Source organism: Setaria viridis, chromosome 5 (genome assembly GCF_005286985.2).
Source record: "Setaria viridis chromosome 5, Setaria_viridis_v4.0, whole genome shotgun sequence".
NCBI lineage: Eukaryota > Viridiplantae > Streptophyta > Magnoliopsida > Poales > Poaceae > Setaria > Setaria viridis.
This window is the reverse complement of record NC_048267.2, coordinates 11,894,750-11,921,984: the sequence shown is the minus strand read 5'-3', so window position 1 is coordinate 11,921,984 and position 27,235 is coordinate 11,894,750. Positions and strand designations below refer to the sequence as shown.

At 46.3% G+C, this 27,235-nt stretch overlaps 3 protein-coding genes and 2 pseudogenes across 3 annotated transcripts; 1 reads left to right on the top strand and 4 right to left on the bottom strand.

Moving 5' to 3' along the window:
• Positions 1–949: 949 nt before the first annotated feature.
• Positions 950–6,401, bottom strand: LOC117854657 (probable serine/threonine-protein kinase At1g54610). The gene is made up of 8 exons (XM_034736884.2): positions 5,806–6,401; positions 4,688–4,972; positions 3,971–4,288; positions 3,636–3,863; positions 3,112–3,212; positions 2,315–2,426; positions 1,707–2,144; positions 950–1,492 (listed from the first exon to the last, which is right to left on the bottom strand). Exons 1-8 carry the CDS (start codon positions 6,148–6,150, stop codon positions 1,247–1,249), a joined length of 2,073 nt encoding a protein of 690 aa, XP_034592775.1. The 5' UTR covers positions 6,151–6,401; the 3' UTR covers positions 950–1,246.
• A 2,749-nt stretch (positions 6,402–9,150) lies between these two features.
• On the bottom strand, positions 9,151–10,075 carry LOC140222787 (protein BIIDXI-like; annotated as a pseudogene).
• A 5,157-nt stretch (positions 10,076–15,232) lies between these two features.
• LOC117854656 (PTI1-like tyrosine-protein kinase At3g15890) lies at positions 15,233–18,230 on the top strand. Its single transcript, XM_072294107.1, has 6 exons — positions 15,233–15,457; positions 15,723–15,867; positions 16,399–16,628; positions 16,742–16,881; positions 17,522–17,562; positions 17,962–18,230. The coding sequence occupies exons 3-6, from the start codon at positions 16,534–16,536 to the stop codon at positions 18,022–18,024; spliced, it is 339 nt and encodes a 112-aa protein (XP_072150208.1). The 5' UTR covers positions 15,233–15,457; positions 15,723–15,867; positions 16,399–16,533; the 3' UTR covers positions 18,025–18,230.
• A 567-nt stretch (positions 18,231–18,797) lies between these two features.
• LOC117854660 (metallothionein-like protein 3A) lies at positions 18,798–19,638 on the bottom strand. The gene is made up of 3 exons (XM_034736887.2): positions 19,489–19,638; positions 19,333–19,377; positions 18,798–19,213 (listed from the first exon to the last, which is right to left on the bottom strand). Exons 1-3 carry the CDS (start codon positions 19,587–19,589, stop codon positions 19,105–19,107), a joined length of 255 nt encoding a protein of 84 aa, XP_034592778.1. The 5' UTR covers positions 19,590–19,638; the 3' UTR covers positions 18,798–19,104.
• A 484-nt stretch (positions 19,639–20,122) lies between these two features.
• On the bottom strand, positions 20,123–20,796 carry LOC117856224 (uncharacterized; annotated as a pseudogene).
• Between the last annotated feature and the right edge of the window lie 6,439 nt (positions 20,797–27,235).

The following is a 27,235-nucleotide window of genomic DNA, read 5'->3' as shown; positions in this document are numbered from 1 at the left end:
GATTTATCTCGCGACTCGCACGTGACCGAATTTGGTGTACTATGTGTCCGGGACGACGGCCGGGCACCCCACGACTCGTGTACCGGCGCCAGTGGAAAACTGGCGTCGCTGACCTCGGCACGGTGTCTTTCTTCTTTACTTCTTCTTCCACTTTCCACGCGCGTCATCGTCGCTTCTGACCCTTGCGCGCTAAGCTTTTGCTAAACGCGGCGCATGGCGTCCTCCGCCCTGTGTCACTGGCTCCGCCTCGTGGACCCATTACTCGGGCCGGAGGAGAAGCTTCGCCTCCCGTCCTCGGACACGTACGCCCGCGCGTTTGATTGCACTGCCCCGCCCGGCCGCTGGCGTTTGTATCCTCTCCTCCTCCGGTCGCCGTCGCACGTCAAGGGGCGGCGTCTCGCGTACGGCGCCGCTGACGCAACCCGTGCGCAAGTGGAGGCCCCGGCCCGGCGCTGAGAGCTCACCGCTCACCGCTCACCTCAGCTTCTCCGAGTGTACAAACGAGGCCGGCTCGTGTGCGGCAAGGCAAGACGGCCGGGGACGGACGTGTCCCTGCCAGTCTCGGACGCCCGTGCTGATTCATCAGTTGACGAATGACGATGGCCGACGACAGAGACACGACACGAGGACACCTCTGCGTTCGTAGTCGATTCTAGACTCTAGAGGCAGTGACAACAATTTCATTCTTCTATGTAAGCAGCAGGTAAAGAAAAGGAAGAACCCAATCACCGAGGCCGAGCATCTCTTTGAGAAAGTTCTTCTGCACACCCACCACGAAATCGCCAAAACCGAAGCCAATCAACAAGTCCATCCGCTCCAGTTTCCACCCCAAAAGGTGAACCAACTCGACAACTCGTGCTTTCCGACCAAGACAAGGCAGCAGCTATTCTAAGCGAAAACCTCTGGCGGCCAAATTTCGCCTCCTCGAACATTCGGGTTTGAGAATTGCTTAGCTGAAACACACCTACCATTCCAGCAACATTTCAAAAAGGGAGACCCCCACCCTGATGATACACGACTTCGTCATAAAGACGCTCGAGTTGCCGCCAATAAACAAATCACCTCCCCCGTTCTCTCCTTCAAAGTTTCTCCAATACGAGCAGGCACTACACAGCTAGTCCTTCCTCCCTGTACATAGCGTAGCGTGCTATTTATCCATATCCCCCCTGAAAACAGCAGGGGAATGGAGGGAATCGGAAATCACCGGCGATTCCAAGTCCCAACACACCTTCATCTTTACCTGTTCTCACTGCTGCACAGCCTGGTAACTGGAGCGGCTGGAAGGGAACACCGGGATGGCACCGAAATCGCCAGGTCTTATGCCGCCATGGTGATGTCCATGGTCCCTCCTCGCTCTAGACTTCTCCACCCGCGTTCTCCGGAACACTTCTTGTATCTGCCGGTCATTCTCCTTCAGCATCTCGTCGACGTTGCCTGAAGGGCAGGTCAGGGGCCCAGAATGGTGGATCTTGTTGCCCTTCGATCCATAGCCCTGTTGTCAAAACCATAACATGGTCAGTTTTTTCTTTCAGCTGATTGCCGTTTATCCTTTCATGTTTCATTGACCTAAGACCTGGGTTTGTTAAGCTACATTTTAAGTTTGACTATGCATGATAAAATACAGTTCTTAATGAACAACGCAGTAACCATGGCTAAAACAGGATAAGTTCCCTTTTTTCCCCTTTTCATGTGGGGGTGTTACTTACAATAGCTCCATCAACCCTGCTGCTCCGGTCATCCTTCTTTGGGAACACTTGATCGTACTTCCCACTGTTACTGAAATGCTCGTTGATGGACTCAGACAGCCTCCGCCCATGAGCAAATGCCTCAGCTTGAGCAGCCATTGTCCGGCTGCTGTCGTCCGTTCGGAGACTCGATCTTGTTGACACAACCACAGGATGGTTTGCAACACCAGGGACCTGAAGTTCACCATTTTTGACACCTCCACCCTTTGATGGGTGATTCTGATTAACTAAAGGCCCAGAATGAAAGATTCTGGTTGGGTAGGCACGCTGTGGGTCTTCAGAAGACTCAGTAACAGGAGTTGGCCTGGGTGGTTCAATTCGAAATCCAGATGCGGAGTCTTCTTTGCAGGGATTAAACATCTCACTCCTGCTCCTGGTATTAGCCTGGGCTTGCCTTTTCTGAAATTAAATACATTCATGACGCAATGTCAGCAATACAGGTTACTTGTGGTTTCGAATGAAAAGACAAATTTTTTTTTTTAAAAAATGATAAGACAAATACACACAAATCTCCAAGCTAAAGATGAAAAAGGACAATTTAGGGAAGTGTCAACGAATGGCAGTATTACCTGCAATGATGACACTAATTCTGCATTTGCATCAGGGGCAGGGACTGCTCTTGATTCTCTAGTTCTTCTTTCAGGATCATGTTTATGTTGCTTTCCTCCAGCAACACCTTGCCTGGAAAATGCATGATATGATTTGTAAAAGATGAAGGCAGTGCAGTATGATGACAATGCTTTGAGCATTAAAATGTAAAGAACATAAATGGACTGGGCAAAGGAAATGGAAAATATGAAACAAGTCATGCAGGTCTAGAAAACAGTAATTGCTGACAGCCTAGTACATGAGGAAAAAGGGAAATGAATTTAAATTTTGTTGGGGTACGGGAAGAAAGAAGATCGTATGGAATGTTGGGTAATGAATTACAGAATGGGAGAATTGGGCAGATTCACCTATTCACTCTGCTTCACATCTGTCCAATTACCTTAGGCACAGAGAGCGAACAACAAGACAAAATCAAAAACAATTGCTGTCCCTGTTACATGACTCAGCTCTAGTAACTCAACTTTGCAACAACCATCACAACATGGGTACACATGGCAAGAGGTGCAGATACATATTGTGAATGAAATTCCCAATAAAGTGGATGCATCTGATGAAACAGAAGTAGTATATGATCGTATGCTTGTGAAAAAAAAATGATGTTCATCAAGTTTAATGGGCCACGACGAAGATATGTTTTGTGCCCATGACCTAGTGAAATGCTTTAGGTAATTTACCCTCAGCAAACAATAAAAAACATGGCCTCATTAAAAGAATGTTATTGGTTGATAGAATGCAACACCAAGTTGGCTGTGCTTACCTTCGAGCTTCCTCCTCCCTACGTTTTGCATCAAACTCTTTGCTTGGGGGATACCTTGGCAAGCTTGAAGGATTGCAAGCATATGGTTTTGTTGTAAAAAACTACAAACAACAGTACACTCATGGTTAATTATTTAAGCAGGAAGAATGAAATAGAAGAACAAAACTATGACTGCCACTTTTGGACACATTACTCTAACAGAAGGATAAAATAGGGTAGAGAAAGCTTTAACTAAGTGGGCCCTACACATCATATTCTAATAAAATTAAAGCAAAATACAGAAATGTATGGCACTTGAGCATTCATACTTCCTGATTGCCATAGACTATAGAGTGTAGACTGTGGTAGGGACAAGATAAGTTAATTTTGATATGTCCAAATTCTAAATTCTAGAATATTTCTAGTGGGGCAAACAAAATGATAATTGAAATGTTATGCCTGATAAAAAAGAATAACCTGTTTGAAAGAATAAGACAGAAATGTCTCATGCGGCTGGAAAAAAGTATAAGAGGGGAATTGAATACCTCACTTTGCAATGCAGAAAACGCAGTTCCACGATCTGCTGGGTCTACTGAAAGAAGAACATCTACTAATGCCAGAGCAGGAGCAGGAAACTCTTTAAATGTTTCTGATACACGCCTCGCATACGGGTGTTGTGGTTTGAAAATGGTGGCATGGGGAAGTTTAGATTTCCTCCAATAGTCTTCTGACGGTGAACCACAGAGTTTAAATATTTTATGCAACTGCTCAACCTAGAAACAGTGGACAAGTTTGAACAACTTAGTTTTGTAAACAAACATATCTGAAGAAATCCTCTTTCAGCATTTGCTTTGAGAATGAGGGGAGCTTGTTACCATACCTCTGTTCTACCAGGCATGATAGGCTTGCCTGCATATAGCTCGGCAAGAATGCAGCCAGCACTCCAGAGATCTACAGAAACACCATAATTTGTGGCACCAAGCAAAAGCTCTGGTGGCCTATACCATAGAGTGACAACACGACTAGTCAAAGGGTGCCGTTGTTCAGGATCAAAGAAACTCGCTAATCCAAAATCTGCTATCTTCAATATGCCTCGGTTGTCAATCAAGAGATTGGAACCCTTAATGTCACGGTGCAGAATGTGTCGACTGTGGCAATGCTCAAGACCACGGAGGAGCTGTTGCATGTAACACTTCACCTGCAAAACAATGGTGCTTATTGTCTGGATGTTCCGACCATATTTAAACAAATAGCTAGGCTTCGCTTCATATTAAAAATGTACTGACTACCATGCAATGCTGTAGACTCTTTTATTTCTCTGAGACTAAGGTATCATGTGCAGAATATGACAGAAAAGTAGCAGGAATATTGACTGGTGGATACCTAAGCATCACAACAACATTGTACATACCTGGGACAATACTTTGAACAAATAGCTAGGCTTCTCTTCATTTGGAAAATGCACTGACTAACATGCAAGGTTATAGACTCTTTTTATTTCTCAGATACTAAGATATCATAATACAGAATATGACAGACAAGTAGCAGGAATATTGACCAGTGGATACACTAAGCATCACAACAATATTGTACATACCTGGGACTCGGTAAATTTTACTCCAGGGAAAGAAGCTAGCCCAGCTAGATCATGCTCCATGTACTCAAAAACAAGATATAAGCTGCAGGACATCCTTGATGTTACAAGACCCTCTAGCTTGATAACATTTGGATGATCAAGCCGACGCAAAATGAGGATTTCCCTCGCCATAAATTTCACGCTCTCAGGTTCCAAATTATCAAAGCGTACTTTCTTCAAAGCAACAATCTTCTCTTTTTCGAGATCACGAGCTCTGTAAACATTACTGTATGTACCCTGACCAATCTGAATAAACAAATGAACAATTATTAAAAACAATCCCCAACAGTACAATGAAGGTAATAAACAAATTATAGATGCCAATCTTCACACTGACTTAATTCCTTTAGAATTACCCCTGGCAACACTCGTGAAGCACATCTGAGTACATGATCCCAACAAGTCACTGCAAACCAGAACTCTTTAAAACCAATTTTAAGTATTTTCAATCAGAAGGCAGTTCCTACCATCAGAGTCCAAAGCGAAACCTAAAGTTTAAAGGCAGAAAAAGCAGAACACCACATTTCGTGATACCATCCTATTGCCAGAAAGAACCGCCCCCCCCCCCCCCCCCCCCCCCCCCCCCCCCCCCCCCGCGCGCACGGAAAAATATGCAAGCAATGGTTATTATTCCTAGGTTCCAAGGTCCACTGAAAGAAACAAAATATCTAAAAGAAAGAAAATGCCAATGCATTCTCGCATCCGGCATAAAAGGCATCCCCCACTGATAACGGAATGTTACTATTTTCCTATCGTCCCCAGCTGCCATTGCCAAGCATAGACAAAAACCAAACCAGAGAATGAAAAAAATCCGCGATCTTAGATTGTTTCCTCGTCGCTAGAAATACCATGTAAATCAACATTTCCCCATTTACTGCTCCCCATCTGTTCGCAGATAGCACTACCTCAGCTTATCTTCTCATCAAGTAATAGGAGTCCAAAAAACTCAAAATCTACAGCATAATTTTACAAATTATTACTGTTCTGAGATTCCAACACAGGCGAAAGGCGAGAGCAAAATGGGAAGACTGAAGAGAACAAACTAACAGGGGCAAAGCAATGAAGAAGGGAAGTCCTACCTTGTCGAGCTTCTCGAACGACTCGGCGCGGCGCGGCACCCATCCGCGCACGGCCTCCGGGGCGACTGCGACGAGCCACGGCGGCCACCCCGCAGCCACCTGCTCCCCCTCCACCGCCCTGGGCACCGGACTCCTGACCTGGCACGCCGCCGCCATCGCCATCATCGCCCGCCTCCTCTCCAGAGCCTCCTCCCTCCCGCTCCCCGTCCTCGCATGCTGCTGCTGCTGCTTCCGCGCCTCCTCCTCCCTCCTCACCGCCGCCGAGAGCTTCGCAGCCGGCGGAGGCGTTGTGCGGCACTGGCCGTCGTCGAAGGCGGAGGAGGGGCGGCCGCAGACGCAGCCCATGGCGGCGGCTGCAACTGCAACGGCGGCCGCGGCGGAGAGATGGGACCGGCTGTCTGGCTCAGCTCGGCCGGTGCAGCCACCGGGGGAAGCGCGGCATGCGGAGGATGCGGATGGATCTTAGAGCTAGGGTTTGGTGAGCGTGGATTAGGGTTAGGATTGGTGGCGGGGGAGGAGGATGGAGGAGTGGAAGCCGCGGCGCGGTGGAAGTGGAAGGGGAGCAGCAACGGCACTCGCAGGAGAAGGTAGCGGAGGGTATGGGCTCGTTTGTAAATTTGGTAGATGCAAAGGATGTCCATGTTGTTTGGGTTCTTTTATGCACATGAGGACTTGGAAGATTTATAATTGCTAGGGTCAGCACACAAAATGAGGTTTGTTTTTTTTTAAAAAAAAGGCATGCATAGACGAGGTGAGGTCTTAAAAAAATGATTCTTGGTTTCACTTCCCCATTAACATATATTTTCACCTTAAGAAAATATTTTAATCCATGATTCTTATCTTTATAATTCTTTTTGGGGGAGGACCTAAACCCTCGAAGCCTATAAACACATCAATTGAATTGTTATGTTGATTTATTTAATGTAGCGTAATTTGTACGGTTAATACATAACAAATTTTGTTTTCTTCGTTGTTTGAGATGTAAAAGATGAAGAACATCTTTACACAAAGGAAACATGATATGGACTTAACCGTTAGAAGGGCACCAAGTCAGTTGAGCAAGGACTTCTAAAATAGACACTGATTTCAAAAATTCTTATACACTCATTTGAGCAATTGCAGGTGGAAAATAATATGCACTAAGCTGGACCAAAAACTTTTAATTTTCTATAGAGAAGTTACGACTCCAGCACATATGGGTATGAATCGGTCATGGAAGTTATGAATGTTGGTTAATTTGTTTTCCTCAATGCACTTGCTCTTCCGCTTTTATTAAAAAAAAGAAAGTAAGCATGCATTAAATTGATGGAATCCAAGTTTTTTGTTTTCCTATATATGCACATCCTTTTTTCTACATTGTGTTAATAAAAAATTCTCACTTTCATATATTTACTCCACAGTACATCACTACTAGAGTAAAAATTATGTGAGAAATTGGACTAGATAATTAGGAACCTATAAGTATCCATTCATATGCCATCTCAAAATTGATCAACAAATTTAAATGATGATATATATATATATATATATATATATATATATATATATATGTTGAGACATCACAATTCACCCTGTCACACTTTGTATTTTTTTTTAAAAAGTCTAGTGATATCTGGTGAGCAAAATTGGCTAAAGAATACGACACTATCGATTTCTAATCCAAGTGCAGTTATACAACGTGGAATGGGAGTGCACCATTTGTTGCTGACATTTTGTCATCAACACGGCTCAAACTTGAGTTGCTCAACAGTAAGCAAGCTCTCGACTCTCGAGCCTGGAGGAGGTCTACAAAATGTGAATAACCCAACTTTCGAGGGGCTTATACGCACATCTGCCACAATTAAATACGGAAACTGTGCTTCGCTGCGATGTCTCTGCACCCGGAGCAATTCCTTCAGCCACCAGCATTTCATCGTACCCGCCTCCCAACACGCTCTGGCAAGTGGCAAGGCATGCCCTTCCCACGGGGACCCCGCGTGTCAGCGAGAGGCGCGCGTGCGCGGCGGGTATCCTCCCGGGTGCGGCTCTTCGAGACCGGCGCCGGCCGTTAAGACTGTGGCGCTGGGCCACTAGGCGCCAATTGGATTGCGCAGGACTGCTGCGCGCCCCCACCGGGCGCGTACACAGGATGTCCGCGCCGGCGCAGGCTGACACCGTGGGCCCGCCCGCCCGCCCTCTGCCCCGGGTAAAATTTGGCGGGTAACGCCAAGCTCCTTCCCGCCACCCGCCTCGACAGTTTTGGGTGAGCTATCAGTAGGTGGTCTACACGGTGGGTAAACCATGATGATGTCATTTCGGTTTCGATGTGTCACCGGGGTGTTGCGGAAATAGGGCTCCTATCACATCGGATGTTTGACACTAATTAGGAGTATTAAATATAGATTAATTATAAAAACTAATTGCACAATCCTTAGGGTAAATCGCGTGATGAATCTATTAAGCCTAAGTAGTCCATGATTTGACAATGTGGTGCTACAGTAAGCATTCGCTAATGATGGATTAATTAGTTTTAATAGATTCGTCTTGCGATTTAGCCTAGGGATTCTGATATTAGTTTTGTAATTAGCTCATGTTTAGTCCTCCTAATTAGCATTCAAATATCCGATGTGACAGGGTTAAAGTTTAGCCCCTATCTTCCAAACACTTCCTAGCCAAGTGACTAGTAGGTGATGGCGTGTGATGCATTTGAAGAGCAGCCGTTACATATTTATATATATAATAAATAAATTGGCAGAGCCGACACGTTGGACTGGCTGCTGGCGCGATCAGCGTCGCCGTTAACCGCGGGACACTCGCATAAGCAATCATTTGCGACCAGGCCAGACCGTGCAGAGCTGCTGGTCGCAGGAGGATCCATGCACGCTTCCAGCAAATCAAAGCTTGTATATTGCGGTCAAATGCGCATTAATCCCAAGCGTGTTTGCTGGTGACGTGTGCTGGATTGTTTGAGCCATTGACCAACAAGGCGGGCAGGATCAGGACAGCAGCAGCCGACTCCATTGCGACCGCAGTGTTAAGTTAACCACAGGGACAGAGACGGGGACACGGACGTGCAGTGCAGGAGAGAGGCCGGACAGCGTGGACGAGGAAAGGAGTAGCGAACAAAAGGAAGAGGATGGGATCGGGAGACAGGTCATATGGATACAAGAGCTCGCATTATTACTTACGGGCCGGTCGGTCGATGATCATGGCTAGCTTAACATGGGTCCGTCCGAGTCGTCTGTAGAGAAGGGCTGTAGCCCATGCACGTACGTACAAAGCACATCCGAATTAAGCAATTGCTTCCATGGCAATTACCTGGAGTGGTAGTAGTTGACGCATGTGTCCGTAGTAGGGCACGGTTGCTTACCTAGCGCGGAGCACATGGATGGAGACGGATCGGATGGACGAGCCCGGCCGGCCGGGCTGCGGGATTGGATCTGGAATCAGGCAATCAGCTGCGTGTGCCGGTGACATCCAATTCCAACCACCGGCCAGCCGGTGGGCGGTGGCCCAGGCTCTCCGAGATCCTCTCCTCTCGTCCTCGGCCAACCACGCAACACGTGTGATTAATGGCGCCCAGCTACCATTCGTGTTTCATCGGGCAGAGATTAACATATACAGTACTAGCTAGCTACGTTGCTGGTCTCATCAGTTTATGGACCTGTTTGGTTTACCTTTGCTTATTTATAAGTTGCTTATTTGCTTATTGTAGTTACTTATTTATAAGTCTAGGTGTTTGGTTTGGGTTGCTTATTTGCAATAAATGAGACTGCTATTGACACATTTGCCCCTGCCATCCCATTTCCCTCTACCCCTGCCTTCACCGCGCGATGAGCTCCTGGCACCTCACATTTGCTGTAGAACGAGCTGAAGAAGACGATCCTCGTGCGCGCCGCCGCGGCGCGGAACGGCAGCACGGCGCGCCTGGCGCCGCCCTTCCCCTCCGACTCGTACGCCACCTTCACGGACTCCCTCCCGGCGTACGCCTCCACGACGAGCGACCCGCGGCAGGCGTTGCCGGCGTCCCCGACCGTGAACGACAGCGCGTACCGCCGCCCCGGCACGGTCCGGACCACCTGCGCCACCGCGCCCTCCCTCCCCGCCAGCAGCTCCACGGGACCCTCCTCGAAGTCCCCGTTCTTCACCAGGTTCCGGTTGGTCCGGCGGGGCGGGTTGAGTGCCTTGACGGCGACGGAGTCGATGTGCGGGCCGCAGGCGGGTCGTCGGCGACGCCGGGGTTGTGGATGGAGACCTCGACCTCGCCGGAGGAGTCGACGGCGGCGACCCAGGCCCAGGCGGTCGGGAGGGGCGGTGGCGGCGGCGGGCGCGCGCGGGAGGGCGGGCGGCGGGCGGCGGCGGCGGGGGCGCGCGCGCGAGCGGCGGCGGCGGGCGGGAGGGGTGGCGGCGGCGGCGGCGGGCGGGGTGGGAGCGCCGGCCGGGAGAGAGAAGGAGAGAGAAGGGGATTTGGGGAAAGGAGAAAAGTGGGAGGAGAGAGAGAAAAGTGGGAAGGGTAGGGGGTAAAGAGTACCCCATAAGCAAAATAAGCAGCTCCAAACTTGCTTATTTGCTTATGCAAAAGCAACTTATAAGCAAGTCTATAAGCAAGGGTGTTTGGGTCATAAGCAACTTATTTGCTTAAATATAAGTTGCTTATTTATAAGCAAGGCTAACCAAACAGGCCCTATATTAACCTCGTATACATCCTGCTACACCAGCAGCTAGCTAATCTCTCGCGATGCACATGGAGAGCCATGGAGGAGGCCGTTTGGTGAGCGGCGTGTGTTCGTTTTGTTAATTTGGTGGATCAGCAGCAGCCTCCCGGGTCCCGGCCGGCCAAATTCTGTGGCTGACGACCTCTTCTTCGCACAACACCCAACGTGCTACTGCGGCTCCTGGTCGAGCAAGATCACATGCACGGCTTTCAGTACCCGTGCTGCTGCGTTCCCCGGAGAGTGTTTGAATTCATAGATTAATTTTTAGTTCGGATCATCGGATATTTGAATACCAATTAGAAGGATTAAATATTTGGATACTAATAAGTATATATTTACTGTAGCATCATATGATCAAATCGTGGACTAATTAGGTTTAATACGAAGGAAGATTGGAAGAGGGCAAGGGAGGAAAGGTAGCAGACAAAAGCTCACTCGAGACACCAGCACAGTACTCTAAAGTCGTAGGGTAGAGAATTGCTGACGACGAGGAGACCGCGCCATCTCAGCAGCGAGAGAATCCAAGCTACGTGCTCCTACCTAGATGGCGCACGCGTTGGGGCGCGAGCAGGCGCTGCAGCTAGCCCCTGTATCTCTGCATGGCATCGCCCTAGCTCCTCTTGCTTGCATTGCATGCTCGATCAGTCACATGCATGCCATTGCCATGCTGCTGGCTGTGGCGGCCTGGCGGAGTGCAGCGTCCCGGCCACTCAGTGAGACTGTGTGCCGGCGGGCCTGCTGGGAAAGCTGCGTCCTGCTCCTGCACGGCCTCTTCGCCTATTTGCTTTCGTTCGTTCCCGGAAGAAATACGTACGTACTCGTATTCGTACTCCTATACTGTACTCTACGTCTACTACTCCTACAGTTGCGGAGTAATTCTCTCAGTCTCGGATGCTATACGTGCACATGGGTACAAGTACACCTGGCTTTCAATGGATACAGGTCGGTGGATAGAAGGTTGTTGGCGTAGGTCGCGGCCACAGACAAGACATCGTGGCAGGGCACCACAAGTCAATTCTTTCTCTCTCTCTTTTTTTTTTTGTTGGAGCGTGGCAGTTCAATTTTATCAGGCAGGCAGGCAGGCGGGACAAGGAGTCGTCGTTGCATCTGGGCCATACATATCGTCTATGATTCGACCGGGCTGAGCCCTAGCAACACGAGAACGAAACATCGACCTGGTTGTTTGGGCTGCTAGCCCAATGATTTGTCGTGAGCATTTCGGCCCAAAAAATTAATATGCCTGTCTTATACTAGTAAAATTCCTTTTCTTTTTTTCTGAATTGTACTTAGTCTCTACAGCTAAAAAAACGTGGTCGTACTTTGTTACTCATCCGCCGCCTCCCCACCCCGTCGCCGCCCATCCATCCAGCCGGCGGCGGCTAGAGGACCGAGCAGCTGCCTGCCCCCACCTCATCTCCGGCTTTTTTTCCCGCGGAACCCTACGCGCCGCCCCTCCCCTGCGACAAGCCCGCCGCCGCCCCTTTTCCCTCGCCTGTGCCAAGCCCGCGCCCTCGCGCGCGCCTCCTCCTCGCCGCCTGCCACGCCGACACCCTGCTCCCCTCCTCCTCCTCAGCGGAGGCCCGCGCGCCGCCATTGCCTGCCTGCGCGCTCGTACACCTCGCGCCGCGGCTGCCGATCGCCTCCGCCGCCGCCGCGTTTGATGTCAACAAGGCTCCTGCCCCGCATCACCCCGCTCCCGCGCCGCCGCCCCAACCCGAACTACCCGCCCGTCACCCCGGCCCTTGCGGCCTCGCTCGCGCGAGTCCTCGCCGTCGGGCACCCGCTGTTCCGTGTGCCAGCGATTGTGCAGCGTCATCGTCGAAGGGCAGGTACCCTGTTCCTCCATTCATTCTTTGTTGCCAGTGAAGAATCATGAATCCCTCTTCTTGTTGTTGCAAATTGTCGATTTGTCATGGATTTGGGATGGGATCTCTCTGATTAGTGGCTTTCATCTTAGGGTTTCTAAAATTTTCCATTCCATCCCCAAGATCTCATTTTCACTGGCTGCTCTGTAAAAATCATCCCAATTGTAGTTCATAGGCAGAGGTTAGGCTGGCATCGGCAGATGTATTCCAGCACATGACACAATTGATGAGTAATCCCCTCCAGAGATGCTAGCCATTATCCTTGATTGACTGGTAAGCTCTCCTTCCTCCACTCAAATTGCATCACCATGTTGAAAATTTTAGATTGTACTGAGAAAAGATTGTTTGCCCCAGAATTCATTGGTAGGCCCAGCGAATATGTTGCTCGTTCTACTAGTCTTAGTCTAGAGGAACTGTTGTTGAGAAACTTCTATGCTAGCTAGATGGTTTTATAGTAGTAGAAAGTTGCATCTGTTTCTTCAGAAGGGACATTGGTACATCCTACAACTTGCAGTTATAGTGATTATGTTTCTTTTTGTATTTCCTGCAGGAGAGTTTGATGTAATCTGGAAGGTGTGACCCATTATCTCTCAGGTGGTCCTTTCCATCAACTTGTCAAATAATATTTCTCCATGAAGTGTAGTCTATGCACAGCTCATTCCTGCTTCTGCTGGTACTGTCAATGTAAGGAGGGGATCGGCTTCCCTCGTCTATGCACCGGGCAGTCCCAGGGTTCCTGCGGCGAGCCCATGCAATCAGGAGCTACCCCCCAGTGCTGCGTCTTTCCTCTCAGGCTTGTTGCTTGAACAGCTCAGATAATGAGGAGCCCGGATGGAATTCTGCTTACATTGACTATAGAAGCCAGTGTCTCCTTCCCTCCATCACGCTAGCAGTGCGGACTGCGAACTGGGATGCTGCCAGAAATATAAGCTTCAGGGAGTGTGTGAGGTTATACGGGCTATCTCAATCAATTGGTTTGTTTGCATTGCTTGTGCAGCTGTTCTTACCGCGGAGAATCAGAGAGATCCGGTGCTTGATTCAGAGCATTGTTGATTACTGTGAAAATGCTGGCCAGGAGTTGTTTGAGTTGGCTCCTATTTTGGTCAGCAGATTGGGTGGGTCAATGACGTTGTTGCAAGTTTATGCTGCAGTTATCCGGATTTTTGTAGAGTTGTCAATGTTTGAGGACGCTCTTCTCACTTACATTGAGGCCAAGAAGGTTGGTGCTGAGCTGCGTTTGTGCAACTTCTTGCTGAAGTGTTTAGTCAAGGGGAATCAGATTGTGTATGCAAGGAGTTTATTTGATGACATGAAGAGCTCTGGTCCTTCACCAAATGTCTACTCTTATTCAGTTTTGATGAGTATGTATACACATGGAGAGAGGTTGTGCTTAGAGGAAGCTTTTGAGCTTCTTCGTGAAATGGAAATGAATGGTGTGAGACCGAATGCTGCAACCTATGGAACTTACCTCTATGGGCTTTGCCGTTCCAGACAGTTAACGTCTGCATGGGACTTTCTTCAAAATCTTTGTCAGAGAGGGTGCCCTTGCAACACTTATTGTTTTAATGCAGTGATTCATGGTTTCTGTAGTGAGGGTCAGGTCCACAAAGCCATAGAAGTGTTTAATGGGATGAAGAAATGTGGGTTTCTCCCAGATGTCCACAGCTATAGCATATTAGTTGATGGGTTATGCAAACAAGGGGAACTATTGAAAGGTTATGACATGCTTGATGAAATGGCAAGAAATGGAATCAGTCCTAACCATGTAAGTTATAGTTCACTTTTGCATGGTCTTTGCAAGACTGGAAATGTTGAATTTGCGTTTGAGTTTTTCAAGAGGCTTAAAGACCAAGGTTTCAAGCATGACCAGATAATGTACAGCATCCTTTTCCATGGCTGCTGCCAACATTTACATCTAGATATTGTCAATGGCCTTTGGGATGACATGATTCATCATGATTTTGTTCTAGATGTTTATGATTATACCAATCGGATCTATGCATTATGTAGACATCGATGCCTTATAGAAGCATTGGAAGTATTTGAACTCATGCTTGAGAATGGGATAACTCCCAACATTGTGACATGCACCATCCTTGTTGACGGCTTTAGCAAAGAAGGGCTGATTGGTGAGGCCTTCCTATTCCTGGATAAAGTACATCAGTCATTGGCAATTGCCCCCAATCTTTACACATACAAAGCTATTATCAACGGCCTTTGTAAGATCAACAAATCGAATGACGTGTGGGAACTTTTTGCAGACATGATAAAAAGGGGATACGTTCCTGATGCTATCCTCTACAGTATTATTATTGATGGTTTTGTGAAAGCTTTGGAGTTGCAGGAGGCTTTCAGGTTGTATCATAAAATGTTGGATGAAGGGATAAAACCTACTATTTTTACATATACTAGCCTCCTAAATGGGCTGTGCCATGATGATGGACTTCCTAGATTTAGGAAATTGATGAGGGATATGATTGGGGAGGACCTGATACTTGACAAGATTTTGTGCACATCTATTATTGCGCACTATTGTAGATGTTCAAATATGAAGGCCGCCATGGAAATGTACAAAAAAATGGAAAGCTCCGGTTTATCACCAGATGCTTTTGTATATACTTGCCTAATTAGTGGCTTCAGTAAAGTTCGTGCAATGGATGGTGCACTTTTGATGATGGAAGAAATGGAAAAAAGGAATATTAAGCCTACTGTAGTAACCTATACAGCTCTCATCGTTGGTACCTTAAAACAGGGGATGAGAAACAAGCTAAAAAGATGTACAGGAGTATGTGTGAGGCAAGCATTGATCCGGATGACAAGCTAAGTTGTATATTGGGCGTTGGCAATGACGGGGGTGACTGATTTTTATTCTCGGAAAGAAAAGGATGCAACATAGATTTTCAGATGGACCTCTATTAACTTGACCAAGAGACGGCTCTGTGATGGTGATGAGCTCACCTAGTGTTGAACAATATTGGCTGCATTTGTTTCCTCAGCTTCCGGACTGCATCAGATGAACAAGGAATAAAAAGAAGTAACCTGAAAGTGGCAGTTTAATCCTTGGACAACACCTGGAGGGTGTTATCATTACAGGTAGCCCTTTGCTTTGTGCAAGTGTCTAATATAGGATATTAGACTGCAATTTAGAAATTAATGTTTTTTCCTACCTTATCAAATGCCAATTTGAAATTCAGGTTACTTCAGTTCATGTGTCATCTTCATCCTTTGAAACTTTTCCTGGTTTCCAAGTTTCATATTTAAGAAGTTTCATATGAGTTGATTCTATAGGTTCTACTTGGAAGATTAATTGGTTGTAGGCTTGTAGCTTATCCTGTGTTTGGTGGCTTTGGTTTGCCAGGTCTGACGAAGGGAGCGGATCATTGAGGTGGGTGTTCTCGTTGAGGGAGCTTCGATCGGCAACAAACATCTTCAATTATGATAACAAGATTTGAGAAGGGCCTCTTGGGAGTGTGTATTGGGGACAAGTTTGGGATGGCTCTCAGGTTTCTGCTCTGTACATTTTGGTCCTTGCTGTGAACTAAAATTTTTAAAACTTTTTCAACTTTATTGCTTTTAAATTCTTGCTTTTCAGCTGGGCGATCACAATTATTATGCACAGTTTTGCAAATTTTATCGGTACCTGTCTCACTAAATAGTCTAGCAACTGCTATCGGTTAACTTTTCTTGATTAGTTTTGGGACATTGATCTTTGATCTTTGATTGTGATATTATTAGGTAGGTAGGATATGTTGTCATAGGGGAGTAAACAAAAAAAGATGTCTAGCATCGTGGAGAGGGTTAGTATAATGTTAGATGGACAAATGAACAACCATCTCTTAAGTATAGTTTGTTCTGTTTGTACCTTTGTCTTTTTTATGCGTACTTGTGTCCAATTGATGCAAATTTAGTGGCTGGGAAAAATTGTGATGACGTGCGGTTCCATACATTATTGTTGCTACCCAGTTTTAATATATAAAACTACAATGAACTCCATGCAACCTACTGATTGACTTTGCCAATCTTTTATTATGCAGATTGCTGTCAAGAGGTTAAAGAATACAAAGAATGGCACATAAGTGGAATTTGCTTCAGAAGTCAAGATCTTGGGAAGAATAAGACACATAAACCTCCTGAGTTTCCGTGGATATTGTGCGGATGGACCTGAACGCATGCTGGTGTATGACTATATGGCAAACTCAGCGGAGTGTCTCCTTGATTGGCGGAGGAGAGCATCTATTGCCATTGGTGCTGCTCGGGCACTCTTGTCAGTAAACGGTCTTATTATCTTTGCTCATAACAGAATAGCACTGATAATTTGTACTTTGTTGCTTTTGATAAACACTGTGTCAGACATCACTGACAATGGCTTTCTCACAGGTATCTTCATGAACATGCAACACCTCAGATAATCTATGGGAGCATCAAGGTCACCAATGTGTTACTGGATTCAGACTTCCAGGCACATGTTCAACGACAATATCCAACCTGCTATGATTATTGGTGTTGGGATATATATGGTCTGAATCCTGGTTGATTATGGATGCGGTAATTTAGAGGGTATATGCCTGCTAATTTTTTAAAACATGAAACTACGAGACTGCTTATTTATGGAGAGACAGTGTCCATGTGATCCAGTTCAGTATTAGATATAACTTAAGTAATTTGGTCAAATGAAATTTAGCAATGGACAAGCCCCGAGGGGGTGTTCATTTTTTATTCTACGTATACACATGAAATGTTTCTATGTTATGATTAAGACATATACTATATGCTTAGTATTTTAGACATCCAGAAATAACGTTTACTAATCATGCCTCCGTGGATATTTTTATATGCACCAAGTTAAAGTAAAATCTAGAAACTTGAAAGATTTCCACGATACCGGGAGAATGTCTGTTTACACGATTCTATTATAACATTATAACCTAGATTACCTCCTTACTGTTGTTTAGTTTCAGCTTAAATAACATTGGCTAGGTCATTACACTTTGTTTCTGGTAAGCTGGTGACCAATTTTGTAGATGCACACATGGTCGGAATCCATTTACACTTTGTTTCTGGTAAACTGGTGACCAATTTTGTAGATGCACACTTGGTCGGAATCCATGTTGCTTGCTGTTGACATATAATTTGAAATGTTCTCTTTGTCTGTCCCAGGTGTGATTGATCAAATGTCAAAGCAAGTATCTTATGTACAGGTACGTGAATGAGAAATCTTGAGTTTGATTACAGATGTTTTTTTCTTGCAGACATGAACATATTGCAGAACCAATTGCTTGTTTTCAGCATCTCAATACATGCTTCATGTGTGAGTCATCTTTGCAAGAGCAGGATAGTTAGCCCTTTACAAACGCAAGCCTTGCCTTTTTCATGTGTGGACTACGTAGCAGATGAGTGAAATATGAATTCAGACCCCTGAGATAATATTTCCTTTAGCAGTTTATGACTAATATCCTATTTTCTTGTTAACTGAAGCCGACCCTTTTCCACATTCTTTGGACTGCAATTTAAATATTGAATTTCGGATGGATAGATTGAGATACATCTGGGTAATATTTTGAAGCTTTAGCTGATAACCTGAATCTGTCTGCTTGCAGAAGTTCTATGGAGAGAAGTTCAATAGCCCATTGGAGATCAGGCATCTCCCATTATTTATTTGATAAAAGAGTAAGCTTTATTTTGTAAATAGAAAATGCAATGGAAAGGCCATGTAATGTGATAAATTGTGTTTGAATCAGTTTGTTGGTCTGTGATTTAAATCCACCGACCGGATTGAACACTATAAACTGTGAGCAAATGTTGTCTTGTTATTGTAACTTCTATTATAAATATTATCTGTTGTATTTATGAGTATGCTATTCGGTTATGTTATGCGTTCTCTATTGTTTTACAGTAAGCCATGAGTTAAAAGCTTTTATCTCTACATGATTACATTATGTGTCAAGCTTTGTCTAATTTATTAACTATTTTCTTAGATTAAATATTTTTTAATATTCCTGCTTATTTTCAGGCTGTTATTGTCTTATTTAGTGGTTCGTATATTGTAATGAAAATGTAAATATTTTGTCCCAACGCACAGGCATGATCCTAGTACTAAGTATAATTCTAGGTTTTGCTAAAAATTCACCATCCCCCTCAAGGTGTGCACTCAATATTGATACTCGATTATCTCCCACAAAAGCTCGCACATATCGCATCTGGTTGGCCGCACATGAGCTCAAAGTCACAAATTACCACTCCAGCATCCTTTTATTTTTTACAAAAAGTTGAGCAATCCATCATTCTAAGTAGTAGACGATATATGGAGTTAGCCAGCGGCTGGTATCAATGAATTACTGCATCATGTATAGGGTAGGGTGTTTGGTTCCAGAGTTTACTACCTACCTGTGAAGTTACCGTGGACAGACAGTAGGCAGGCACTGAATTCAATTAATTACTTAGTCAAACCACACAGTAGATTTCATTGCACATAACAGAGGTGCACCGTCACATGGCACAGGACACGCCCTGAAGCAAAGCTATATATAGCCAGTACACAGCACGCGCGCACGGGAGCGAGAGACCAACGTAACCGAGATCCCAGGACTCCGTGTGCATGCAGCATCCAGCAGAGAGGTAGCTACAGGAGTTGGTCACATGACAGGGACGGATTCTTATTAGGCACAACGATAAAGGGTATACACGGGCATGGCGGTTTATTTTATTTATACGCACGGCAGCATGGATATGGATGCATGGCTTCACTTGCCGCAGGAGCAGTTGGAGCCGCAGGCGCAGTTGGCGCCGCACTTGCAGCCGTCGTGCTCGCCGGCGTCGGCGACGACCTCCTCCTCACGGCGCTCGAAGCGGCTGCATGCACATGCATATGATATGGAATTTTTTGTCACCATGAATCACCAGAAAGAAGAGTTAATTAAAGGCATCATATCTGAAAACAACCAACCAAAATTAAAGGCAACAGAACGTACCTCTCGGTGTCAGCTATGACGACGCCATAGCTGTTGTTGCCCTTCCTGGAGATCAGTCAGAGATCAGAGATTAGCACGAGCAGATCAATCCATGGCTGGGCATCCCAATAACTAGCGCATGCAGGAAGGTAGCAGCTGAGACAGACGAGGACTTACGTGCACTGGCTCCTGTCAGCGCAGTCGCAGTTGCCGCACTTGTCCGACATGTTGCTGGTGGAGCTTGGGCAATGGGCAGAGATGGCTTGGTGAGGAGCCATGGCCGCTGCCCGCGCCGGGTATATATAGCCGGAGGCCGGGGCGTGCCGGCCGGGCGGAATCCGCTGACAGTTGCAGCTAGCGCGCGGAGGGGTAGATGCCGACGCCGCCTGGGGATGGAATCAGAATCAAATAATCAGTGGAGCGAGCGAGCGATCGAGCGCGACCGGCCGCGGCTCCGCGGCCGGCACGCGCGCCAAGAAGCAGGAGCAGGACGCCATCCGCCGCACGGAAGGAATCCATCAGGTTCCCACGGCTGCCACACGCTCCGGCCCTTCGCCGTGTCGAGCGGCCTGCTGGCCGTTCCGTTCCCCCATTATTCCACCCCGGCCGCCCGCTTTCCGCCCCCCATTAACCCAAGATCAGTTGAACAGATCAACAATAAGAGAGGTCCAGGATTTTATTATTTAATCTGCATGCTGTGGAATCTATGCGGTTGTTTCTTCCAACTTTCGTGGTTGTTTTGCAAAAAAGTTTCTAAATTTTTTCGTAATCAATCCAAATTCTTGGGAGTTGAACTGCCGTAGTTCGTTGATTATTTGCAAAAAAAATCCCTCAGCTTTTTCATAATGAGGTCCCTGCTCTTGCGCATGGCGGCGAGGACCTTGTAGTCCTCGAACATGGAGACGACGTTTGCGAGGTGCCAGACGACACTGATGTAGATGAGTCCTACGAGGTAGGCGACGATGAGGAGGAATGCGAGGAGCTCGAGGAAGACGACGATGAACACCGCGTGTTACGTGAAGAGGAGCGTGAAGACCGCGAGGAACGTCGCCGCGAGCCTCCTCCATGCTCAGGGCACGACAGAGAGCACCCGCGGGATGGTGAGTGCGTCGTGCTTGGTGGAGTAGACGGAGGCGACGGGGAAGACGGCGGCAGCGGTGGCGAGGAGGAGGAGGGCGAGGAGGTAGGCGTCCTTGAAGAGGAGGAGGGCGAGCTAGTCGGATGCGAGGCGGGAGAGGAGGCGGCGCTGGGCATCGGTGCCCGGGGTGGAGGAGTCGAGGGCGGTGTCGTCGGTGTTGATGTGAGTGAAGAGGGCGTGGGAGATGGTGACATGGAGGAGGAAGAGGGTGGAGAGGAGAGCGGGAGGACGAAGGCGGTGGCAACACGGGCGAAGAGGGGCTGGTGTGGGCCACGGAGGATCAATACGGAGGCGGTGTAGATGCCCGCCACCCCCGAGAACTGCAACTCCTCCGGCTCACACTCCATGGCCTCGATCTGGGGGATTGGTTTGGTTGCTTGGGGTGGGTGGGGAAGGGAGGGAGGGATTGGGGAATTTCCTTTTGGCCGGGGGGGGGGGGGGGGGGGGGAGGAAGAGGAATGGGGATGGAAGGCTTCGGGGGATGGAAGCAAGGCAGAGAGAGAAAGAGAAAAAAGCCACCTTAACTTGAAAAAAGTCCCTCAACTTGTTCGTAATCAACCCACAGTTCTTGGAGTTAAACGAACGTAGTTCTAGACGATTTGCAAAATAAGGTCCCTTTCTTCCTCGCCTGCGCGCGTTTCTGCAGCCCACGATGCGTCCGCCCCCTCCTCGATTCCCACGAATCAATCCATTGTCGCACGCTGTCCATCATCCGCCCGTGCCCCGCTGGCCTCGCCGTCCGCCACCGCCGACCCCCTTGCCATCCACTGACCGCCCGCGCCACCGCCCGCCACGGCATCCACGCGCGGCGCCGACTGCCGACCAAGCAATACACCCAAGAACAAAATAGAGGACAAAGGAATACCACTAACCAACAACAATAAAATTTGACATCAGCATTACAGCACCACCACACAACTCCTCTTGGCCAGGCGGTGAAGGCCGGATACAGCGGATGACCGCGAATCTATCCAATGATAGGGAATCGCGTGGCAAACAATCGACAGCACAACAGTTGGAGAGAGGGTTAGCGGTGGTGGGGATGCAGCATAGGAGGCTGGTAAGGAAGCAGTGACAGAGCGGGGAGACAATGGGGGTGCAGTGCAAGAGCCCAACGAGGAAGCGTGTGGTAACATAAAAAAACAACGTTATAAAAGAAAACACGAGGGAACTGATTAGTTCTTGATCTTGCCTGATTAGTTCTTGATCTCGCCTGATTAGCATGAGGGAACTGCGCGGTGGTTCCAGACCGGCGAGATCAAGAAAACAGGCACAATGCTTGGGATTTGGGATAAGAATAACGTGCTAATCAATTTTTTAAGCCTATGGGACCTACATCAAACAAAAACCAACATTATAAAAGAAATAAACTTGGGTCCCGCGAGATCACGCAGGTAGGTCTCGGTGACTATACGAGAGTGGGTTTGTTGGTGGGCGTTGCGATAAGATTTTTAGTACGACTGCTGTTGTCGAATGGAGTTGTGCGGCCGTGCTGAGGTCCCAATCCAATTGGTCGGCTTTGGCGGTTGAGTTGTGTGTTACCCGTGTTGATGTCTCAATCCAACCGGGGGAGTATAGGCTGTTGCTTTCTTTTCCTTCTTATTTTCATGCCTATAACCTCCTAGTGCCGTAGTTTTTTACTATATCATCAGAAACTCGTAAGGTCTTGTGCGGTTCGTTAAAAAAAACAAACAACAAAGATAAAAAATAAAGGAAGAAAAAAATTATATTCAATAATTTAAGAAGAAAAACCAATAATTCAGAAACAAACAACATCAAATTATCATCCAAGTTTTGCATCATACGTATTGAGGTTTTTTCCTCCCGTACAACGCACGAGCATATTTTCTAATTAGTTAATAATATCTCTCACTCTTCCTCCCCCTCTCTGACCTTATCACCTTTCACCTTTGGTTGCATTGCTTCTGGAGATTATGCTAGTGCTGGTGCGTGCTCTCGATCCTCTGCTCCTCTCATGTCCATGGGTCGCCGTCGCCTCCCGTCCCTTGGCACTACGCTAGGAATAAATTAAAGAGCGAGCATCATCGCTCTATCAGTGAAGAGTCGCCAAATATCTTGTGCTCCATCCATTCTAAATTGTAGGTTATTTTAACTTTTTTAGTTCATAGATAGTATTATGCATAGATATAGTGTATATTTAGATGTATAATAATATCTATGAACTTATAAAAATCAAAACGACGTACAATTTGCAACGGAGGGAGTAACGAATTTCTCCAGAGGGATTGCCGTCAAATCCAACCACGCATACAAGATGCCCTCGTCTGCATCGTCTCCTTTTTAAAATTCCGACGGGGATGAAGCATTTTTCTTTTAGCTTCATGCACCAGCAGCGCCTTTTCTTTTTTTTTTTTTGGAACCGGGATACCCAATTTCCACCGCATAACGGAAACGATTCGTAGGAGTTTTAATTCTATTTCTTTGTTGTATATAAACCACCAGCTCATATTTGCTTGGATGGGCTACGTTCCTCATCGTTTGAGTAATATAAGCTCTTGTGATTGCCTAAAATGGTTATTTAGGCTGCTAAAATAAGTTAGTACTCCACTGCCCGATGTCACGAGGTTTTTGGTTTGACGGGGTTGCTCCGTCCAAATTACTATTCGTTTTGATTTTTTCTAGATACATAGCTTTTGACATATGCACACACACAAATATATATATATATATATATATATATATATATATATATATATATATATATATATATATATTATGTCTAGATACATAGCTAAAGTCATGTATCTAAAAAAAGTTAAAACAAATACTAATTTGAGATGGAGGGAGTACGTGGGAAATAGATTGATGCATTTCATCTTCCCGATTTAAGAGCAACTTCAAGAGTTCCTCAAAAACTTCTTCTTCAAAACAAGGTATTGGAGGCTATGCTAAATTTTTTTCCCTAAAAACATATCAGCCCACAACATATCGCTAAAAACTACACTTAATGATTCAAAATAGGCCACGTCATCGTATTGGAACCATCAGAATCCGTTGCTTTTTTTTTTCAGCCCCTTGTCATCGTAAGATCAGTCATGCCGCCAGGCGCCAGCTGCGCACTCCGCCCTCCAAACGCCGGCATCCCCTGCACACGGGTCTTCGTCCGGTACTCATGCCGCCAGCCTTGCGCACGGAGGATTCATGCACGCCAGCCCCTGCGCGGTAGTCCTGCGTCCCGCACCATCAACGGCAGCCCCTGCGCGCGGAGGACATTCACGCCGGCAGGCACTACGTTCTGCACCCTCCAAGTAAGGATTCACGTTGTATTTTTATTTTTGTTTTTGTTTTGGTTGATAATGAAAAAAAAATAAAAAAACACTATTTCATGGCTGCAATCTATTTATTCTTGTTGATAATAAGGATTTTGTCGCCGCCCATGCCTAGAAAAAGCAGTTCTTGCTATCTCCAACTCCAATTGGAGATAGGTAAAAAGGATTCTCTTTGAGTCGACGAAGCCTTTCGATGCAACTGTGCTAGATTCGTCGTCAGATGATGACGATGCTGATTTCTTGGTCTCTGTTACTCATGTGGCCGTGAATGCGGATGAGTTCGATGACGAACAAAACATCGTGGTTCTATCCTAGGGTATCAAGTACTTCGGCGAGATAGATAGGCAGAGCATCAAAGATTGTATCAAGATTACTTTTCAGATGATCCTACGTACATACATAGTTATTTCAGTCGATGGTACGTAAATAATAGATTTATTTGGAGCATTTTTTTCAAAAAATTCATATTATATATGTGTCTCATTACTCTTGACATGCAGGTTTCGAATGAGGCGTACGCTGTTTATACGCATATGGAATGCCGTAGAACAATATGATGAATATTTCGTGCAGAAAAGAAACGCTGCCGGTGTACTTGGCCTTTCTAGTCTGCAAAAGATTACTGCATCATTTCGGATGTTAACTTATGGAGTAGCAGCTGATGCTACATATCATTATATCCGTATTGGTGAGAGTACTGTTCTTGAGAGTCTGAGAAAGTTTATCAGTGATGTTGTGGAGGTTTTTGAAGATAAGTACTTGAGATCACCTAATGAAGATGATACTACTAGATTACTTGCCATTGGAGAGAGTAGAGGTTTTCCTGGTATGCTTGGGTCGATTGATTGTATGCATTGGAGGTGGAAAAGTTATCCTTCGACATGATAAGGTATGTACACCGGACATTTGCATGAGCCTACAATTATACTTAAAGCTATTGCAGATGGAGATTTTTGGATTTGGCATGCTTTCTTTGGGATGCCTGGTTCCCACAACGACATCAACGTTTTGCACCGATCTTCTTTATTCGCATGACTAGCTGAAGGTCAAGCTCTAGAGGTGAATTATACCATTAATAACAACGAATATACAATGGGTTATTATCTTGCTGATGGCATATATCCCTCGTGGGCTACAATTGTGAAGAGCATACTTGAACCACAAGGTAATAAGAAGAAATATTTTGCAACTGCCCAAGAAGCTCGTAGGAAGGACGTGGAACGAGCGTTTGGGGTTCTACAATCTCGTTTCGCTATCGTTAGGGGGCCAGCTCGATTTTGGAATCAAGACACTCTTGGACAAATCATGAGGGCTTGTGTCATTATGCACAACATGATAGTTGAGAATGAGCGCAATGATGAAGATGATTTAATTTATAATGGGGTGGGAGAAAAGGTGAAGATTTCTCACGATGAAACACCTGAACTTGAGGAGTTTACTAAAAATTACAAGAATATAAGGGACATAGATATTCACAATGAGCTTCAAAATGATCTCATTGAGCACCTGTGGCAACATCATCCAGACCTCTACAAATGATTACCTATAGTTTATATTTATTGTTACTTTCAATAATCATGGAGACGTTTATATTTATATTTATATTTTAGATGTATGAGAACTGCTACAATGAATTGGCTGGAGATTCTCCAGGACTCCTCATATACAATTTTTCAACTCTTGCATCCAAAATAGAGAAAATATATGATGCCTATTATGGCGGAACACCTCGGATTAACTTAACTAAAGCACGGTTAAATCGCTTGACACGCGATACTCATGCCTTAATCAAGTTAACTCGATGGGCCGTCGAATTTCATCCGATTTAACCACTTAACAGGACCGAATTAGCATAGCTCACACGAAAGTGAGTGGTTCCAGAGAATACAACAGATCCACCATTTGATTAACAATTCATGACACCTTGGTTAAAAATCAGAGTTTCACAAGTTAGGAAGGAAACAACAGAAGGTAAAAACATCGCAGAAGCTATCGTCGGGGTCGGATATACCTGGTGAGAACAGGCAAGACATCACTGATCCCATTCCCTACCGTCCGAGGAAGGATCTCACTCGACCGTCCACCTAGGAGGAAGCTGGGGCGGTCAAGTGCCAACAGCAAGCTCGGAAGCTTCAACTCCACCTGAAAGAGAGCCACAAACAAGGCTGAGCTACTAAGCTCAACAAGACTTAACCGTCCGGTGGGCAAAACTACACTACCACGTCTAGACATGCAAGGCTCTTTGGCTGAGGGGTTTTGTTTGTCAAAAGCGACTATGTTAGGTCCTTGCTTTCAAAGTTTTAGCTCAGATTCTAAGTTTATTAACCAGTCTATGTTGGCCACTTACTCTAAGCAAACATAGATCCAACCTTATGTATATAAGCTTAACATCAAGACCATGTCATCATCAGACTCCTTCATTACTCAGTGTAGCATTGCGATCAAGCAGTCTCAAACTGTGAGAGGCAGACGAATCGATTCGAGTTCTTTAACCATGCATGGTGAACCTAACCTCACGATACCTAACCTCACGATATCCACGCACCACCGAGGATCGCTTTCTGTGTCGGCCTTCCCCATGAATTCCCTAACCCGTGTCGGGTCTACTTCCCTTGGTGCAAGGTTCCACAGACCCGGCCTCTGCCGTTCTGTGACCACACTTGCCACCACGTGCGGCCGCAGGGGAACTCCGTTCCAGAGACAGTGGAGCGACCGCTCACGTCCAGGTTCAATCAGGTACTAGGCTTCCCCATCCCATAATGGGTATGAGATTAGTACTTTCAAACACTTGATCACGAACACCACCATTGTCGGGCCTTAACAGATTCAATAAACAGACGGGGCGATCAGCCGACCACCAAAAGAGTTAACCAAACCCTGCCCTGTCCATTGTCCTTGTAGTTGTAACCAGAAAAAGAACAACCAACTCCTACAACTCGCGAGTGACAGGGAATCACTTGACTTTTATCGAGTCCTATTAAGCATTGCAACTACTCGACCCAACAGACTAGTGTTCAGTTCAAAGAAACTATGGCATGCATCTATGGTTGCAAACAACTCCTATACGTAAATGCACAATCGTGAGAAGGAAGGCATGTGCAAGTTTAGAAAGTTGGGTGCATGCTCCGGGGATTGCCTTCAAGCGGAGGGGAGGAGAACTGGTCTTCAGCTGGTGCTGCTTCGGCTTCTGGGATTGGCGGCTCTGCTACAACTCCGTCTTCAGGTGCCAGGTGTAGCTCGTAGGTGCCGTCGGCGAGATGTAACTCTACACGAATGCAAATGCAAGAGTTAGCACTTAGACGGTTATTTCAACAACACTTGCAAAGTATTCCAATTATGCGGGAACGTATACGTTAAATTCTCAAATGCGACTCTTGCCGATAGTGCAACACAACAACATTTCTCATTAAGGAGATATACACTTTTTCTTGCCATCTTAGTTAGCAACTATCTCGGTTCTGCACAACCTCGGGCGAACCAAAACCGTACCCCATGG

Excerpts from the sequence above, each read along its gene's own strand:
- LOC117854660 (XM_034736887.2), bottom strand. The coding sequence starts at position 19,589 with ATGGCTCCTCACCAAGCCATCTCTGCCCATTGCCCAAGCTCCACCAGC. Across the intron at positions 19,378-19,488 it reads GCTGACAGGAGCCAGTGCAC|GAAGGGCAACAACAGCTATG; the intron begins GTAAGTCCTCGT and ends ACTGATCTCCAG. Across the intron at positions 19,214-19,332 it reads GTCATAGCTGACACCGAGAG|CCGCTTCGAGCGCCGTGAGG; the intron begins GTACGTTCTGTT and ends ATGTGCATGCAG.
- LOC117854657 (XM_034736884.2), bottom strand. The coding sequence starts at position 6,150 with ATGGGCTGCGTCTGCGGCCGCCCCTCCTCCGCCTTCGACGACGGCCAG. Across the intron at positions 2,427-3,111 it reads AGGGAGGAGGAAGCTCGAAG|GCAAGGTGTTGCTGGAGGAA; the intron begins GTAAGCACAGCC and ends TGCATTTTCCAG. Across the intron at positions 1,493-1,706 it reads GCAGGGTTGATGGAGCTATT|GGCTATGGATCGAAGGGCAA; the intron begins GTAAGTAACACC and ends TTTTGACAACAG.
- LOC117854656 (XM_072294107.1), top strand. The coding sequence starts at position 16,534 with ATGCTGGTGTATGACTATATGGCAAACTCAGCGGAGTGTCTCCTTGAT. Across the intron at positions 16,629-16,741 it reads GGTGCTGCTCGGGCACTCTT|GTATCTTCATGAACATGCAA; the intron begins GTCAGTAAACGG and ends GCTTTCTCACAG. Across the intron at positions 17,563-17,961 it reads AGCAAGTATCTTATGTACAG|AAGTTCTATGGAGAGAAGTT; the intron begins GTACGTGAATGA and ends GTCTGCTTGCAG.